General features: G+C 37.1%; 1 protein-coding gene across 1 annotated transcript in view; it reads left to right on the forward strand.

The window, feature by feature from the left end:
• Nucleotides 1–16,960, forward strand: part of LOC144074794 (transmembrane protein 132C) — a 103,797-nt gene that overhangs the window by 56,117 nt on the left and 30,720 nt on the right. Inside the window, exon 4 of the mRNA XM_077601393.1 lies at nt 12,409–12,595. Coding sequence (XP_077457519.1) covers nt 12,409–12,595 — 187 coding nt within the window. The remainder of the gene's footprint in view (nt 1–12,408; nt 12,596–16,960) is intronic.

Below are 16,960 nucleotides of genomic sequence, written 5' to 3' on the forward strand. Positions count from 1 at the left end.
AATATATGTATATACATATATGTACATACATATATACATACATATATACACATATACATACATACATGTATATACATATATACACATATACATACATACATGTATATACATATATACACATATACATACATGTATATACATATATACATACATACATATCCCAAAAGTATGACTTTATTCATTCATTCATTTTCTGAACCGTTTTATATACATACATGTATATATATATATATATATATATATATATATATATATATATATATACATACATATATGTACATACATATATGTATATACATACATATATGTATATATGTATATACATACATATATACATGTATATACATACATATATACATGTATATACATACATATATACATGTATATACATATATATATATATATATATATATATATATATACATATATATACATATACACATATATATATATATATATATATATATATATATATATATATATATATACATATATATATATATATAAATAAATATATATATATATATATATATATATATACATATATATATACATATATATATACATTTATATATATATATATACATACGTATATATATAGAGGGAGATAAATATATATATAGTGCATTGATGTCAATATCACGATTAATTGCGTGTGGTCCATTAACCGGTCAATCAATCACAATTAAAAAAACACAGATAAATAAAAAAATGATTCTATATTTTACATTTTGCATAATTCTATAAACACAATATAGAAGGCTAATCATTAGCCTTCTATATTGTGTTTATAGTATAGTACATTAGTAATGTACTAAACTTACATAAATCAAAGGAGACACCCGATGGTGTAGTGATTCGCTCGCCTGGCTTCTCTGCAGCCAAGTGTGGGATCGATTATAAGGTCAATGAAATAAAAATACAAAAAAATAAATGAGATAAATTGAATGTGCAAATTATTTCAAACGACAAATAATAATAAACGGAAACTATTGATGACATTTGTTCCAGGAAAGTGAACAAAACAGAAATGCCGATATTTTTACACATGTAATGCTGCCGCTAGTCATTTTATGAGTCGAGGAACCATAGGTCTTTATCCTCTAAAGGGAGCATTTTCTCATAACAGTCTGGTTTACTATCTCCTCTTGGCTTGAGCCGGTATAGAGTGCTGTAAATAAATGTTAGAGGACATGCCATAAATCAATGTTATTGGTTTAGTATGTTGGAGGAAATGGCGGCAATATGAGGAGGCTTGATTTTATCTTGAACAATTCAGCGTGGCCTTGATGTACAAAGCGCTTCAACTTGTTCAAATAAAGCAATCTTCCCTGTGATTCCAACACGCTCAAAAGCATGCATATGCATTTGCATGCCCGAGGAAGCCAACGTTTTCACAGTCGTGAAATTTGATCAAATGTAAACTGGGCCGAAAATTTTCTCAATTTCTCAATCGATTATATTACTTGCATCGTATTTTTTCTCGATCATATTAACTCACATCGTATTTTTTTTCGATTATATTAACTCGCATCGTTTTTTTCTCGATCATATTAACTCGCATCGTATTTTTTCTCGATCATATTAACTCGCATCGTATTTTTTCTCGATCATATTAACTCGCATCGTATTTTTTCTCGATCATATTAACTTCCATCGTATTTTCTCCCGATCATATTAACTTGCATCGTAATTTTTCTCGATCATATTAACTCGCATCGTATTTTTTCTCGATCATATTAACTCGCATCGTATTTTTTCTCGATCATATTAACTCGCATCGTATTTTTTCTCAATCATATTAACTCGCATCGTATTTTTTCTCCTTCATATTAACTCGCATCGTATTTTTTCTCGATCATATTAACTCGCATCGTATTTTTTCTCGATCATATTAACTCGCATCGTATTTTTTCTCGATCATATTAACTCGCATCGTATTTTTTCTCCTTCATATTAACTCGCATCGTATTTTTTCTCGATCATATTAACTCGCATCGTATTTTTTCTCGATCATATTAACTCGCATCATATTTTTTCTCGATCATATTAACTCGCATCGTATTTTTTTCGATTATATTAACTCGCATCGTATTTTTTCTCGATCATATTAACTCTCATCGTATTTTTTCTCAATCATATTAATTTGCATCGTATGTTTTCTCGATTATATTAACTCGTATCGTATTTTTTCTCGATCATATTAACTCGCATCATATTTTTTCTCTATCATATTAACTCCCATCGTATTTTCCTCCGATCATATTAACTCGCATCGTAATTTTTCTCGATCATATTAACTCGCATCGTATTTTTTTCTCGAAATTTTCTCAATTGCTTTTTTGTAGATGAAAAAGCTGAAAACGAGGTGATCCACTAAACGGGGTCACTTCCTTTCTTTAGGGTGAACATTTAGAAATGAAGAAGCCCACGATGAAAGGAGTAAATAACCTACTTGTAATGCCCTCCTGGATCAAGGCCTCGTCTCACCCGATAAAATCAAGTTTTATCGGATTAAATTCTGTTTGCGCCAAATGTATTAGTTTAAAAAAGGTCAAGTTTGGTCTTTTTTTTCAAAGCTCTTCCGTACCTAGGCGAATGCATAAGGAGGGACCCTCGAAGCCGTAAATGTCGCTGCTGCTGCCACATTTATCGCTGCCTTTCTCATTCCTGCTTTGCCTTTTATTTGACAATGTTTCAGGTGAAGTTTACACATTTTTCCTGCTGTCACCATCTTTCTTTTTGTTCTAGAAAGGTTGGATTGAAAATATCCTTTGGGAATAAGCGTCAACAGGTGCTTATCCAACTTCTTTACTCAACTCTGCAACCCTGTTTTTGAGTGAGACCTATTTGGAATATGCCAAAAATATCATCTTCGAACTTTCATGCATAAGTTTGGATACGACGTAATGGTTTGGCTTGTATCAATTGATTATTTAAGTAAGCAATTAACACATTTGATCAATAGTGTCGTCAGATAACAAAGAATGATTTTAGGAAAGGTAAAACTAAATGTTTATGCTTGTCATGACATTTTGTTTGACCTTTACAGCCATTTTGCAGTTTCAAATGGGAAATAAATGTGAATACAAAATTAAATGCCTGAGTGTACCTTCAAACTCTTAAAAAAACTGTTGGCCTTAGTTGCATCTTGTACAACAAATATGATTAATTGAAGCTGAAAAAAATTGTCTTCAAATTGAAATACTCAATTTAACTGACTTATCGTTGCAGGTGTAATTATAATAAACTGCTAATTGAAATGGATAACTGCAGCCAATCTAGAGTGATATTTAACAAATTTGTTTTTTTCTCGATCATATTAACTCGCATCGTATTTTTTCTCGATCATATTAACTCGCATCATATTTCTCTCGATCATATTAACTCGCATCTTATTTTTCTCGATCATGTTAACTCGAATCGTATTTTTTCACGATCATATTAACTTGCATTGTATTTTTCTTGATCATATTAACTTGCATTGTATTTTTTCTCGATCATATTAACTCTCATCGTATTTTTTCTCGATCATATTAATTTGCATCGTATTTTTTCTTGATCATATTAACTTGCATCATATTTTTCTCGATCATATTAACTCGATCATATTAATTCGCATCGTATTTTTTCTCGATCATATTAAATCGCATCATTTTTTCTTGATCATATTAACTTGCATCGTATTTTTTCTCGATCATATTAACTTGCATCATATTTTTTCTCGATCATATTAACTCGCATCGTATTTTTCTTGAGGATATTAACTCGCATCGTATTTTTTCTCGATCATATTAACTCGCATCATATTTTTTTCTCGATCATATTAACTCGCATCGTATTTTTTCTCGATCATATTAACTCGCATCGTATTTTTTCTCGATCATATTATTTCGCATCATATTTTTTCGTATAAAAATCAAACCTCGCATGAGTCGAACCATCTAAAAAAATACGTAATGAAGAACCCCCAATATTGTGCTATGTGGTTGAGGGATGTAAAGTATTTCACATTCAATTTTCAGCTATTTTATAGGTCATTTTTTCCACATTTCTATAACCCTAAACCACTAAAAGATTCCGTGTTGTGTCCCAGCGGACATTTTGACAGGTTGTTGAAATTTAAGATGAGCAGTCATCCATGTAACCAACTATCATTTGTCCATGCCTCCTAATGTAAATCCTTGCATTGATTTGTGTGTATCTGAGCGTGCGGGCGCGTCCCGTGTGTTCCGGCTTTACTCTGCCGGCTGTTTTTCTGCTGGTTCCAGTTGACAGCGCATGTCAACAGTAGACTTTCAAGCCTCAGTGAACTCATAAATTTAAAGTTTTGCCTCCACAAGTCATTTGGACTTTTCTCGCGAAAAGCCCATTCACGTGCATTCGCCGAGCGTCTCTCACAGCGTCTTCTTTCGTTCCCATCCACCGGTCTACATTTTCATCTTCATCTGCCATTCCGTTAGCATTCGCCATCCCATGTTTTTGTTAATCCGCACAGTTGCGTGCCGCCTTGCTCAGACTTGTCCAAGCCACCCCATGGTATTTGCATGTAATGTCTTATTCATAAATCATACATACAAAATAGGAGGGCGCTTGTTCCTCAAATATTTCAGCAAAGTTTTTTTCTCTCCTCTCTCATCTCATTTTCTAAACCGCTTTTGGTGCCTCACTATTGTCGCGGGGGGTGCTGGAGCCTATCCAAGCTCACTTTGGGCCAGAGATGGGTGACGCCCTGGATTGGTGGCCAGCCAATCACAGGGCAGGAGGAGACAAACAACCATTCACGCTCACACTCATACCTAGGGACAATTTAGAGCAAGGGTGTCAAACTCAGGTTGGTTCATGGGCCTCATTAACGTCAACTCAATTTCATGTGGGCCGGACCATTTTAGATACAATATCTAGATTTTTTTTTAAAAATTGGATTAAAAGAACTGGATCAAAAGCCCTAAATATTCAGTTTTTTTTATAGATACAAAACAATGTTTATTTGAGCTTTTTTCTTAGTAAGAGAAAACATATTTTAATCATTTGTTTCTCATTTCAAAAGGAAACTAAATATTTTTAAATGATGTTCAATAAAGTGAAAAACAGAAAATATTAATAATATATATTTATTTTTAGATTTTCCAAAATGCTTTTTGAACTAAAAACACAAAGGGAAAAATCAGGAAATATAATATACTACATCTATAATCTTCATTTGAATTTGATCCTAAAACATAAAGTCGCCACTTATGATTTACTTTCTCGGGCCGCACAAAATGATGCGGCGGGCCATATTTGGCCCCCGGGCCGCCACTTTGACACCTGTGATTTAGAGCGTTCAATCAGCCTACCATGCATTTCTTTGGAACATGGGAGGAAACCGGAGTACCCGGAGAAAACCCACGCAGGCCCGGAGAGAACATGCAAACTCCACACAGGTGGATCAACCTGGATTTGAACCAGTCTCACACTTTGAGGTTGACGTGCTAACCACTCAGCCATTTTTTTTTTGTCGATGCAATAATACGAGCACTAGTAGTGGAAAAAAATAAGGGAAAGTGTTGCTTTTATTCTTGCGACACAAACTCAGCCTCGTCTCTTATTCTCCTAACTGAATGCGTAGGATCTCTTCTGTCAGGATTAAACAAGAACTGTCACCGTGGCACAGTGAGTTTGCTCATTGGACAAAAGAAGCTCTTTCAATTACAGCTTTCTCGAGTGGAATGGTCTAAACCGAAAGTTTATATATAGCACATACAGAAGAGGTCCTTCTTGATAGGGTATACGAGTATCTGTGCAGGTTTCCACAAGTTTTGTAAAAAATAAATAAAAGACCACTTCAAATGATTCCTTTGAGAAAATAAAAGCAATTCTATTACTGAAGGGCCAAATCATAATAGAACTTGTCTTTGGGCACTTTACTAATGGAGCATGTCTAACAACACACTCAGTCACTTAGCAAAAAGACCAACGTGAGCGAGAAAGAAGCAGTAGAGTGGAGGAGAAATACTTTTTACAGTATATTTATTGCAACTGAATAATCGCAGGCTGATGTTGTTAGCTTCTTTTTCTCTGCTTATTATTATTTTAAGTTCCTCCTTAGTCGTGAAAAAGAGGAGGCGCACTCATTCAACGCACCACACGACACGCACACCCATAAACACACACATTCTCCTGATTTGAGCTGACATTTAATCTTCAAATGAGCAGCCAAGTACGTGTCTTTTTTTTCCCTTCGCCACATAATTACGACTTCAAATGCAGCGTTTGGAATCACTATTCAGGAAATCTCTCCAAAAATGTTGAACCATGAATATTCCATAATCAATGACAACATGCCATTTCCCATACTTATACAGGTCAATATTCATTCATTTTTCCAACCGCTTATCCACACAAGGGTCTTCCGGGGGTGCTGGAGGGTTTTTCCCAGCCAACTAGGGGCACCAGGTGTGGGACAAGCTGGCCAGCCAGCCAATCGTAGGGCACAAGGAGACAAAGGACAACCAATCATAGCTTAGGGCAAGGGTGTCAGACTCGGGTTGGTTCGCGTGCCGCTTTAACGTCAACTTGATTTAACGTCGGCTGGAACATTTTAGATATATTTAGGTATTTTTTAATCGGATTAAAAGAACTGGCTAAAAAGCCCTGAATATTCAGTTTTTTATAGATCTAAAACAATGTTTTTTTTCTTAGTAAGGGAAAATCTCTTTTAATCATTATGTGCCATATTAAAGTGGAAAACAGAAACTATTTTTATATATTTTTCGGTTTTACAAAATGATTTTTGAACTAAAAACAAAGAAAATATGGATGAAAAAATAGCAATTATCGATTTAAAAGGAGGAAAATCAGGAAATTTAATATACAACTATATCTATCATTTTAATTTGATCCTAAAACAGAAAGTCGCCACTCATGATTTACTTTCTCGGGCCACACAAAATGATGCAGCGGGCCAGATTTGGCCCCCGGGCCGCCACATTGACACCTGTGGCTTAGGGGAAATTTATAGTGTTCAACTAGCCTACCCTGTATGTTTTTGGGATGTGGGAGGAAACCAGACTACCCGGAGAAAACCCATGCAAGCCCAGGGAGAACCTGCAAACTCCACACAGTGAGGACAAACCTGGGATTGAACCTTCGACTCTAGAACTGTGAGGCCAAAGTGCTAACCACTCGCCCACTGAGCTACCTAAGTCAATATTTTGTAATTAAAACAACAACTCAGATATAGACTGATAAACAGTAATGAATCTGAAAAAAAAAATCAAATTTTAGTTTTCAGCTTTATAGTATTCATGTTAATTAACTGCATTTTGCACAGTATTACCCATTTTTTGCTAATAAACGCACATCTAAATTTGAACTTTTAAGGCAATTCCCAAGTGAGCACCAATCTTTATCCCTGTTAGTCAACCACAGCAATTTCACAGATAATTATCGGACTGAGGCCAGATGCATGGCATGCGTCCACGGACCCCTTTGTTGTTAATTAAATGAGACCCCATGCGACAGTGACAATGAAATTAACACTTTCCCCTCGGAGGCTACGTGCTAAGAATACTGGGAAGGAGCGTGTTATCTCCGGGTGTCGCACGGGGGGCCCGACTCTGCATGAGCAACATTCAGGACAGGTTTTCTTAATGAAACATGTCGTTAAGGGTCAAGTATACAACAGACAATGCCAATTTCAATATTTACCTGGTGGTACCAAAAAGATAAAGACATCTTGTTTCCTCTTTCCTTACCAGCTGCTTCAATACGGATTGAATGGCAACAGCTTTGGGATTTTATGAGACTTTGATTAAAATGTCATAATGAAGTCATTTACGATGAGAACACCCTTGTTTCTTCAGTTTGTTGATCATTTTAAATGCCTACAATTGTTTTTTAAAGGGGATAGGGAAATGATGTCAATAAAAATAGCTTCAAAATTAATTTGACAGCTATGGTGTTGTATTGCCAAAAACAGAACTTTATTACAATTTTTTTTTTGTCTTGAATTTATAGTCATACATTTGAATTTTAATGAGTCTGTATGTTAAGATTGAATGAGAAAACTGTTTTAATTCTTGTACGATTGGGATTTATTTGCTCAAAACTTGACTTACGGTCGATGCTTCATTTCATTGCTGTGTTGACAAAACAACACACACCAAAAGAAATTGATTAAAAAAAAAATATATATATATATATATAAAAACATACATTCTTTTTCTGAACCGCTTATTCTGACCAGGATAAGCGGTTCAAAAAATGAATGTATGTTTTTTTTTTTTTTTTATAATTTTTTTATCAATCGTGGGAGGTGCTGGCATGCATGTTTTTGGGATGTGGGAGGAACCACGGAGAAAACCCACGTAAGCCCAGGGAAAACATGCCAACTCCACACAGTGAGGGGCCTCAACGCTGGAACCTTCTTTAAAGAAAAAAATATAAAAATTGTCAAATGTAACCGCTTTTCTTTATTGATTGGTCTATTATCTTATTCCGCCTGTGTGGTTTTAGACCACATGTGTCAAAGTGGCGGCCCGGGGGCCAAATCTGGCCCGCCGCATCATTTTGTGTGGCCCAGGAAAGTAAATCATGAGTGCTGACTTTCTGTTTTAGGATCAAATTAAAATGAAGAGTATAGATGTATATTAAATTTCCGGATTTTCCCCCTTTTAAATCAATAATTGTAATTTTTTGATCAATTTTTTCTGTGTTTTTAGTTCAAAAATCATTTTATAAAATCTAAAAAAATATTTAAAAAAAGCTAAAATAAACATTGTTTTAGATCTATAAAAAAACTGAATATTCAGGGCTTTTAATCCTGTTCTTTTAATTCATTTATAAAAAAAACCTAAATATTATATCGAAAATGGTCCGGCCCACGTGAAATCAAGTTGACGTTAAAGCGGTCCGCCAACCAACCCGAGTCTGACACCCTTGTTTTAGACCAAGCAGTGCATGTCCCGGAGAAGTAGGGCATTTGAGCTGATGGTTAACACAGGTTTTAGCAACTGAGTAGTGTTCATAGGTTTATTTTCAGACATGTATTTTTTTTGCTTGACAAACCTTCTGGCTTTAGCTGGTCTACAAGCATAGGGCATCATCTGTCGCTTTTGCGCCATAGTGACGCAGTTACATAAGCCCGTGAGGTCGCACAATGGTCCACTATTCTCTAATCACTGTGCTGTTAGGAAATGTGACACAAGTTATCTGCATGCCATCTGTATTATTTATACACTTCCTGTTGTATGTGAACTATTGTTTTTCCTGCGCCATTGCCGAGCAGATCTTTCGCTCCCGCACAGGAAGCCCATGCAGTGTGAGAATCAGGTGAACTCAGTGTACAGTGTGTGAATCTACAAGAACAAAACATTTTCCATTATTAATCCTTTTGCTGTTTTAGGTCTCGATCTATAATTTAAGATTTTACAAAGTACATTTGCACTGCTGTCTTTCCAGGATGCTCAAAATGTAAATTTCCTCGCTTCGTGACATTAACATTTTGTTTACCTCAACCTGAAGTGTAAACTTAGATTTTGGGATATCCCCATTCGATATCTATATATATTAGTGGCGGTCAGTGCATTTTCTCATAGCGCCTTCAACGGGTAAAATCCACTTCCTAGCAACATTTAATGATTAAATACAAATACTGGAGCTTTTCAGACATTACAACCGGGCCAACAATTGAAATATTATTTTGGAATATAGCCATATTTTACTCACCAAAAATCCTTTTTAACTGTACACAATATCCATCCTCCTTTCTTTCTTCCTTCTTTTCTATCGCCATCGAAGCTAATGCTGAAAGTCGAGCCTGTCCTGTCGTATTTCTGGCATAGTCCGTCTTAAAAATGGCTTTAAATCAACACAACAATATATTTGCTTGTGCAGCTCACTACAGATACACTTTGGTAGCTCTGGTTAATCACTAACCAATCATAGTTGGTGAAAGCGATGACGTATCCCTACGCCTGCGAGAAAGCAATGACGTATCCCTACGCCTGCGACAAGGCATTGCGGTGTTGCCAACTCGAAATCTGATTGGTTAAAGCAACAGTCTTATCGACGCTTGTTTAATGCAGCAGAGCCTGCAGAACTGATTGTGAAGGCCTTGAGGCAGATTTCTGACCCTGGCAACAAATAATGGCTGAAATGTGATTGGTTTGTATTGATGGACAAAATATAATATATGATTCAGATATTTCTTAGGCCAGCAGAGAAGGCATTGAAGGCCTTGACGGCCCGCCACTGATATATATATATATATATATATATATATATATATATATATATATATATATATATATATATATATATATATATATATATAAGTTATTGAATAAAAAATGGTTGGGGGCAAATCTTACTAATATATCAATTAATTTTGTTACTGTTTTAGCAGTAAAAAAGTACAACGTGCGAACTGTGACTGCTGATATTCTTGTCAACTTACACATTCTCCAACAATGTTCAGACACAGCGACATGATTTACAACCGATGTAGTCATTCTAATAAATAGACCTCCGTGGAAAAGAAATGAAAGATAACCCCATCCTGAAATGCTATGATATATCAAAGCACTTACTTAATGTCTGATATCGTTTTATAAAAAGCCCCACGGGAAATATTTATTTGTCACTGCAATGATAAGTGATGTGATGTATTAACACTTACAGTATATGCGTATTTCCTTTGGCACTTGTGCTCTTTAACAGCTGATCCCAGCATTCACTTTCAATTTCTTGTAACAAATGGCAATTTTGTAAACAATGAATTGGCTCCTTATCGACAATGGCAACATATCTTTTTCCATCTTTTCCCTAACCCTTGTTAAATGTTGACCTTTTCTGTCTCTGGGCTATTTCACACCAACTTATAGCAGTAGGTGGATTTTTATTGTAAGGGTGCTCCATTTGTCTAAATCCTCTGTGTCAAACCTGTGGCGTGCGGGCTGGAAGTGGCCCGCTAGGGGGTCCGATTCGGCCCGCAGCGTTGTTCTGCATGACTTTATAGCTCATTCATACGGTACGTACAGAATTAAATGATTTTGTTTTCAACAAGGACAACGCAACAGTCGATGTTTGTGAGTTGTTAGACCTACTGCACTTTACTCAATTTCCTATCTGCAATCACATTTGTTCAATCGCCCCCTGCCGTCAAAACAGCGCCTTTATTGGCAGCCAATGATTAATAAAGAATACTAAAATGCCCCTAAATCTGAAATGGCAAAAAAAAATCAGCAAGAACTGACTAACAAACAAGACAGATTTGACTAAATCCCTAAAAATTAATATTTGATTCAAAATTTCTCGGAAATGACCTAAAAGTACTCTAAAATCACAAAAACATGTCAGAAAATGAACTCACTGGCAGTCATTGACTAAGATAGTTCACTTAAATTGGATGTGGATGGTCATCTTTCAGTGACGGCTCTAGACGTCCTATCGATTTTGACTGGGAAGGGCAAAGGAAAGAACTTTTGCCTAGTCAAAATGGATTGGATGCCTAGCACCGTTTAGAACACGTGTCAAAGTCGCAGCCCAGGGGCCAAATCTGGCCTGCCGCATCATTTTGTGTGGCCCGGGAAAGTAAATCATGAGTGCTGACTTTCTGTTTTAGGATCAAATTAAAATGAAGAGTATAGATGTATATTAAATTTCCTGATTTTCCCAATTTTAAATCAATAATTGTACTTTTTTAATATTTTTTTTCTGTGCTTTTAGTTCATAAATCATTTTGTAAAATCTAAAAATATGTTACAAAAAAGCTAAAATAAACATTGTTTTAGATCTATAAAAAACTGAATATTCAGGGCTTTTAATCAATTTATTTAAAAAAATCTAAATATTATAACTAAAATGGTCTGGCCCACGTGAAATCAAGTTGACGCTAAAGTGGCCCGCGAACCAACCCGAGTCTGACACCCTTGGTTTAGAGCGATTAACTTTTGGGGCCAAAAATAAATTGATCCGGCTCAAATGAGATCTAGTTGGCATTAATATGGCCTGCCAACCAAACTGACTTTGATACCCCCTGGTCCAACTAGTTGTAATTCAGGGCAGTCTGAGCTACTGAGTTATGACAACTTGTTCCTGTATTGACTCTGTTGGGGTAACGACAGGTGAAAGGTATTTTGAGGTTTATAATGCACATCGGCTTGATTAGATGAGAGCAGAAATGAAAGGAAAGGTGATAATATAATGCCGTAAAGTAGAACACTGTCCTGAGAGTTAAACACAAAGGGACTTGACATTTAGGAGGATCTCTCTTGAGAAAATGTCACAGATTGCACCTGCCGTCTACCGTTTGTCATCATTAGGGCAGTGTGTGGGTTGAAGACACTCGCGTCCACACATCTTTTACATCGCGGCAATCTGCCTAATCATTAACGGCTACCGTCTCGTTTCTGCACTCTGCAGGGAGGATATGGGAGCTCAGAGGGTCTTACAGGTCGATCTGAAGATTGAAAGCTTCCCGGAGCTGCCGGCCAGCCGCTGGATGACGTGGCAGGTGGAATACCCGGCCAGCCGTTCCGCCACGCAGGAGGCCGACACCGAGATCCGACTGGCGCAAGAGGATCTGGCGGGCATCGTGCCTTTGGCCATGGTAAGTTAACCCCTGAGAAACGTCAACGCGAAAAGGAGTTTGGATCAACTCATTCCCTGCTAGTGATCATTTTCCAGTGCCCCAGTCGGCAGTAGGGTTCGTAGATTAATCTCAAAATTAGGTGGCGTCTTGATCTACGAAATTGATTGATTAATGGCACTATCCAGGCATTAAAAGAGAAATAATTGCAGCCAGTGAGAAGAGTACACCATACCTGTCAACCTCTGCCGATAACTGCCCTTATAAATGATTATGATTCCCCTTACAAACCCCCAAAAAACCTTACAAACACCGTACGAGCTTACAAACCCCCCAAAAACCTTACAAACACCGTACGAGTCGTACGGTGTTTGTAAGGTTTTTTGGGGGTTTGTAAGGGGAATCATAATCATTTATAAGGGCAGTTATCGGCAGAGGTTGACAGGTATGAGTACACATACCATATTTTCTCGCATATAAGACGCCCCTGCGTATAAGCCGTACCCTTAAAATTGGCTTAAAATCATCAAATTTTACAATTTCCCTTGTATAAGACGCCCCTGATACACGGTCTTCACCTCCATATTCATGGTTTTAATAACTGTCTTCCGTTATGCAGTTTCGTCTAGTCTAATTTCTGCGCATATAAGCCGTACCGTCAATTCAGTCAGCATTTTTTACGGCCTATATGCAAGAAAATATGGTAATCGCAAAATTAGGTAGTGTCTTAATCTATTAAATTGATTGATTGATGGCAATATTCAGGTATTAAGAGAGAAATAATTGCAGGCCGTGAGAAGAGAGTGCACATAATCGAAAAAATGGGTTCCCGGGTGACTCTGGCTGTGGGTTAGGCCTGTAGCTTCGTCTCCATTAGCAGTTTGAAGCTGGCCGTTTTGAACAGATTATCAAGAGAAACTCGTTTTCTCACTGCAGCTTTTCATAGTGATCAAGGCAACTGTAGCTGGTTCATTTTGATGTGGGGCATTCAGATGAAAAAATGAGCAATATCGACCACATGGAGACAAAGCTATCAGCACTGATTCCGTAAACAAAGACTTTTCCCATTCCCATTTCGGAACGGCACGCCACAAACCTGACTGAAATTTTGTGTTACTCTCTCTCTAAGTAGTGCCTATAGCAGTAAAAGATAATAGACACCCGTGGGTGGCTCCTCCTGGATCCAGAAGAATGCGACACATCCACAGATGCGTTCTCAGGATAATTGAAACTACGCGTTTAATGCCGTATCGTTCGACTTGCTTCTCACATCCTTTCATGTCGCTGATGAATCAAATGCCTGCCTGCCACGCTCTAAGAATATATAGTGCGCACCCACACTTGCTCCTTAAAAAAAAATCAAAAATCAGCCACGCTTATTTGAATTCATTTTCAGCAAAGATTCCGGCTGCGGGTTTGCGACGCAATGAAGCGAGACTTTCTGTGCAATGAGAAAAAGCTAACACCTTTTTTTTAAAGTGTATATTTTACTTGCTTTAGGGGAACCATCCCGCCAGAACAAAGACACCGGCAATTCCACTGTTGTATCGGTAAAATTAATTCCTTGAATGATAGCACTCCCCAACATGTCTCAAACATATCATCCATCAATTCCTATAATGTCTGCCACTTTACGTTTATTATTTTCCATATTCTAATATGAGGAAGGCTTTCAAAGCTTTCCATAAATCAGGTTTTTATCTCGGTGGCATAATCTGTCTTAGTTATCGGATATTAGAAACAATTTGCTAAACCTAACAAAATCAATTTGGGCTAGAATAATCTGGGAGCACATCGCCAAGAAGATGAATAATAATGCGTCCTGTGTATTATAACAGATGATGCATGTGCAGAAAGCTTTGATATTCCCTTAGCCTACTTTGATTGGGATCCAGGTGCTTGTTATCGTCACCAATATTGGAACCGGTACGGCTCTTTTCGATCCATATTACTGGCTGGATTCTATAAATTTCCCAATAAAATGTGGTCCAGAACTATAGCGCAGGTATTCCTTGCCCCGTCATCTTGTAAATACTGAGTAAAAGCAGTATTTATATTCTACATTTTCTAATAGTAGTAGAAAAGTCCCTGTACTCTAAAGTCTATAAAGGCAAACGTCTCGCGGCATATTTCTATTTACTTAGAAAATGCTTATAATGTGATTAGATATCCGCTCAAGTCTCATTAGGGTCGTCTGTTTACTCTTCGCATGTAACCTGACACAAAATGCCACCACCTCTTTGAGTAACAATGACTGCAGATCTCACAAAGGCAAGCTAGTCTAGTTAATTATTTGCGAAGTATGCACTTACTAGTTTAAATTAGAAAACATCTTATATAAATATGAAAACAAAACACCTATATTTCGTAATGTGGAAAGTAGTACGGGTCTAAGTACCGTATTTTCCGCACTAAAAGGCGCAACTACAAGACAATTTTCTCAAAAGCCGACAGTGCGCCTTATAATCTGATGCGCCTAATATATACAGCAATATTGGTTAATCATTTTGTGAAATTCACTTTAGCATGGCTAACCAAGCACTATGCAGAAACTAAGTTGCTCGTGCCCGAGGTCCGAAGTCCAAATGTTATAAGTCGAGGACATCGTAACCCAAGGACGCACTCTATACGGTTGTGATTGTATCGATATAAATATTAACTACAAAAATGTGATTGTACACTATATTCCAAATTCAACATCCAAACATTCTGATTTCTTTGTCTATGTGGGAAAAAATGAGTCTTAGAATTTTGCTTTTCCAACTGTGAAATGACAGAAGGCTTGAAAGATTTTTTTCATGCCCGTGAATCACTGAACGAATATTGCGTTGCTTTTGAAAATGGCGCCGCGTGTATGGTGCACGGAGACAACCAACTTCTGGCACCTGAACCTGCTTGTTCCCTAACTGTTTTTATTGGCTCTCTGCCAGGTGGATTTGTGAAGCAAAGTTGTAAAACCAACCATCTGGCTCGTTGGCGATATAGAAACGCTCATTATGTTGGCACATAAAATCATAAACATCTGGGCTCGGTATCAACTTTTAAAGATTCAAAGGACAAACTGTTCTCCATGGTAAAAAAAAACAGAGAATAAAAAACATATACACTAAACTTTTAAGACTTCACCATGCAGTTGAATGAGAAAGTCTCAAAAGATTTGACCGAGGGTGTTCTATCGTATATTAGCAAACATATCGTATGTTATGCAGCGCTATGTTTACATACTTTCTTAATGTCATTTTGCCTTTTTGAATTTGATCTTGCTACCCAGCTATATGCCTCCCGCTGTGAATTTTAGGCCCTTACGTCGTCTAACATTGGGTCATCAGGTGTATCATACCCTAAGAATAAATGACTCTAAGTAAACGTATTGGATTGGATTGGATTGGATAACTTTATTCATCCCGTATTCGGGAAATTTCGTTGTTCCAGTGGCAAGAGGGTGAGGATGCAGGAATAGGAAAGGCATTTTAGACATAAATAGATAGGTAATAAGTAGGTCAAGAAATAAATACATGAATAAATATATAATTAAGTAAGCGTGTTGCTTAGGACATATATACATACATACATACACATAAATGTACATGCATGCATACGTATCGTATGTTATGCAGCGCTATGTTTACATACTTTCTTAATGTCATTTTGCCCTATTAATTTTGATCTTGCTGCCCAGCTGTATGCCTCCCGCTGTGAATTGTAGGCCCTCACCTCGTCTAATAGTTGATCATCAGGTGTATCGTACCCTAAGAATAAATGACTCTAAGTAAACGTATTGTATGTTATGCAGCGCTATGTTTACACACTTTCTTAATGTCATTTTGCCTTTTTAAATTTGAACTTGTTGTCAAGCTTTATGCCTCCCGCATTGAATTTTAGGCCCATACGTCGTCTAATAGTGGGTCATCAGGTGTATCGTGCCCTAAGAATAAATGACCCCAGCCACTCGTCCCCATCTCAGCGTCCCAATGCCAAACTGCAATGATTTCTTTCTCCCAATATGACCCATTCTATGCCCCAAGATGTTCAGCTATACCTGATATTTCATTCATTTTGACTCCTCCCTCCCCGTGGCTGCAGAGTTTCTCCAGGGTTTCTTTGGTACTTTGAACTCCCCAGGTGCAGGGTATCTGCATCCAACCCAGAGCACTTAACACGCGAGACAACTCATTCTACATGCAGACGCATTCCGAAGTCATTAACTCTCCTAGTCCCCTTTTGTCCCTCCTCCATCCCTCACTCCTGTAAACACGCGGCATTAGACTCCTCCAATCTGCATGCGGCAATATAAGAGAGGCACGCAAGCGAGAAAAGGCAAGACTGAATTAGATTACTCGGGTTCAGTGTGGCATGAAAGGCCCACGGATAACTTCCACTCCCTCC

This window comes from Stigmatopora argus, chromosome 5 (assembly GCF_051989625.1).
Source record: "Stigmatopora argus isolate UIUO_Sarg chromosome 5, RoL_Sarg_1.0, whole genome shotgun sequence".
NCBI lineage: Eukaryota > Metazoa > Chordata > Actinopteri > Syngnathiformes > Syngnathidae > Stigmatopora > Stigmatopora argus.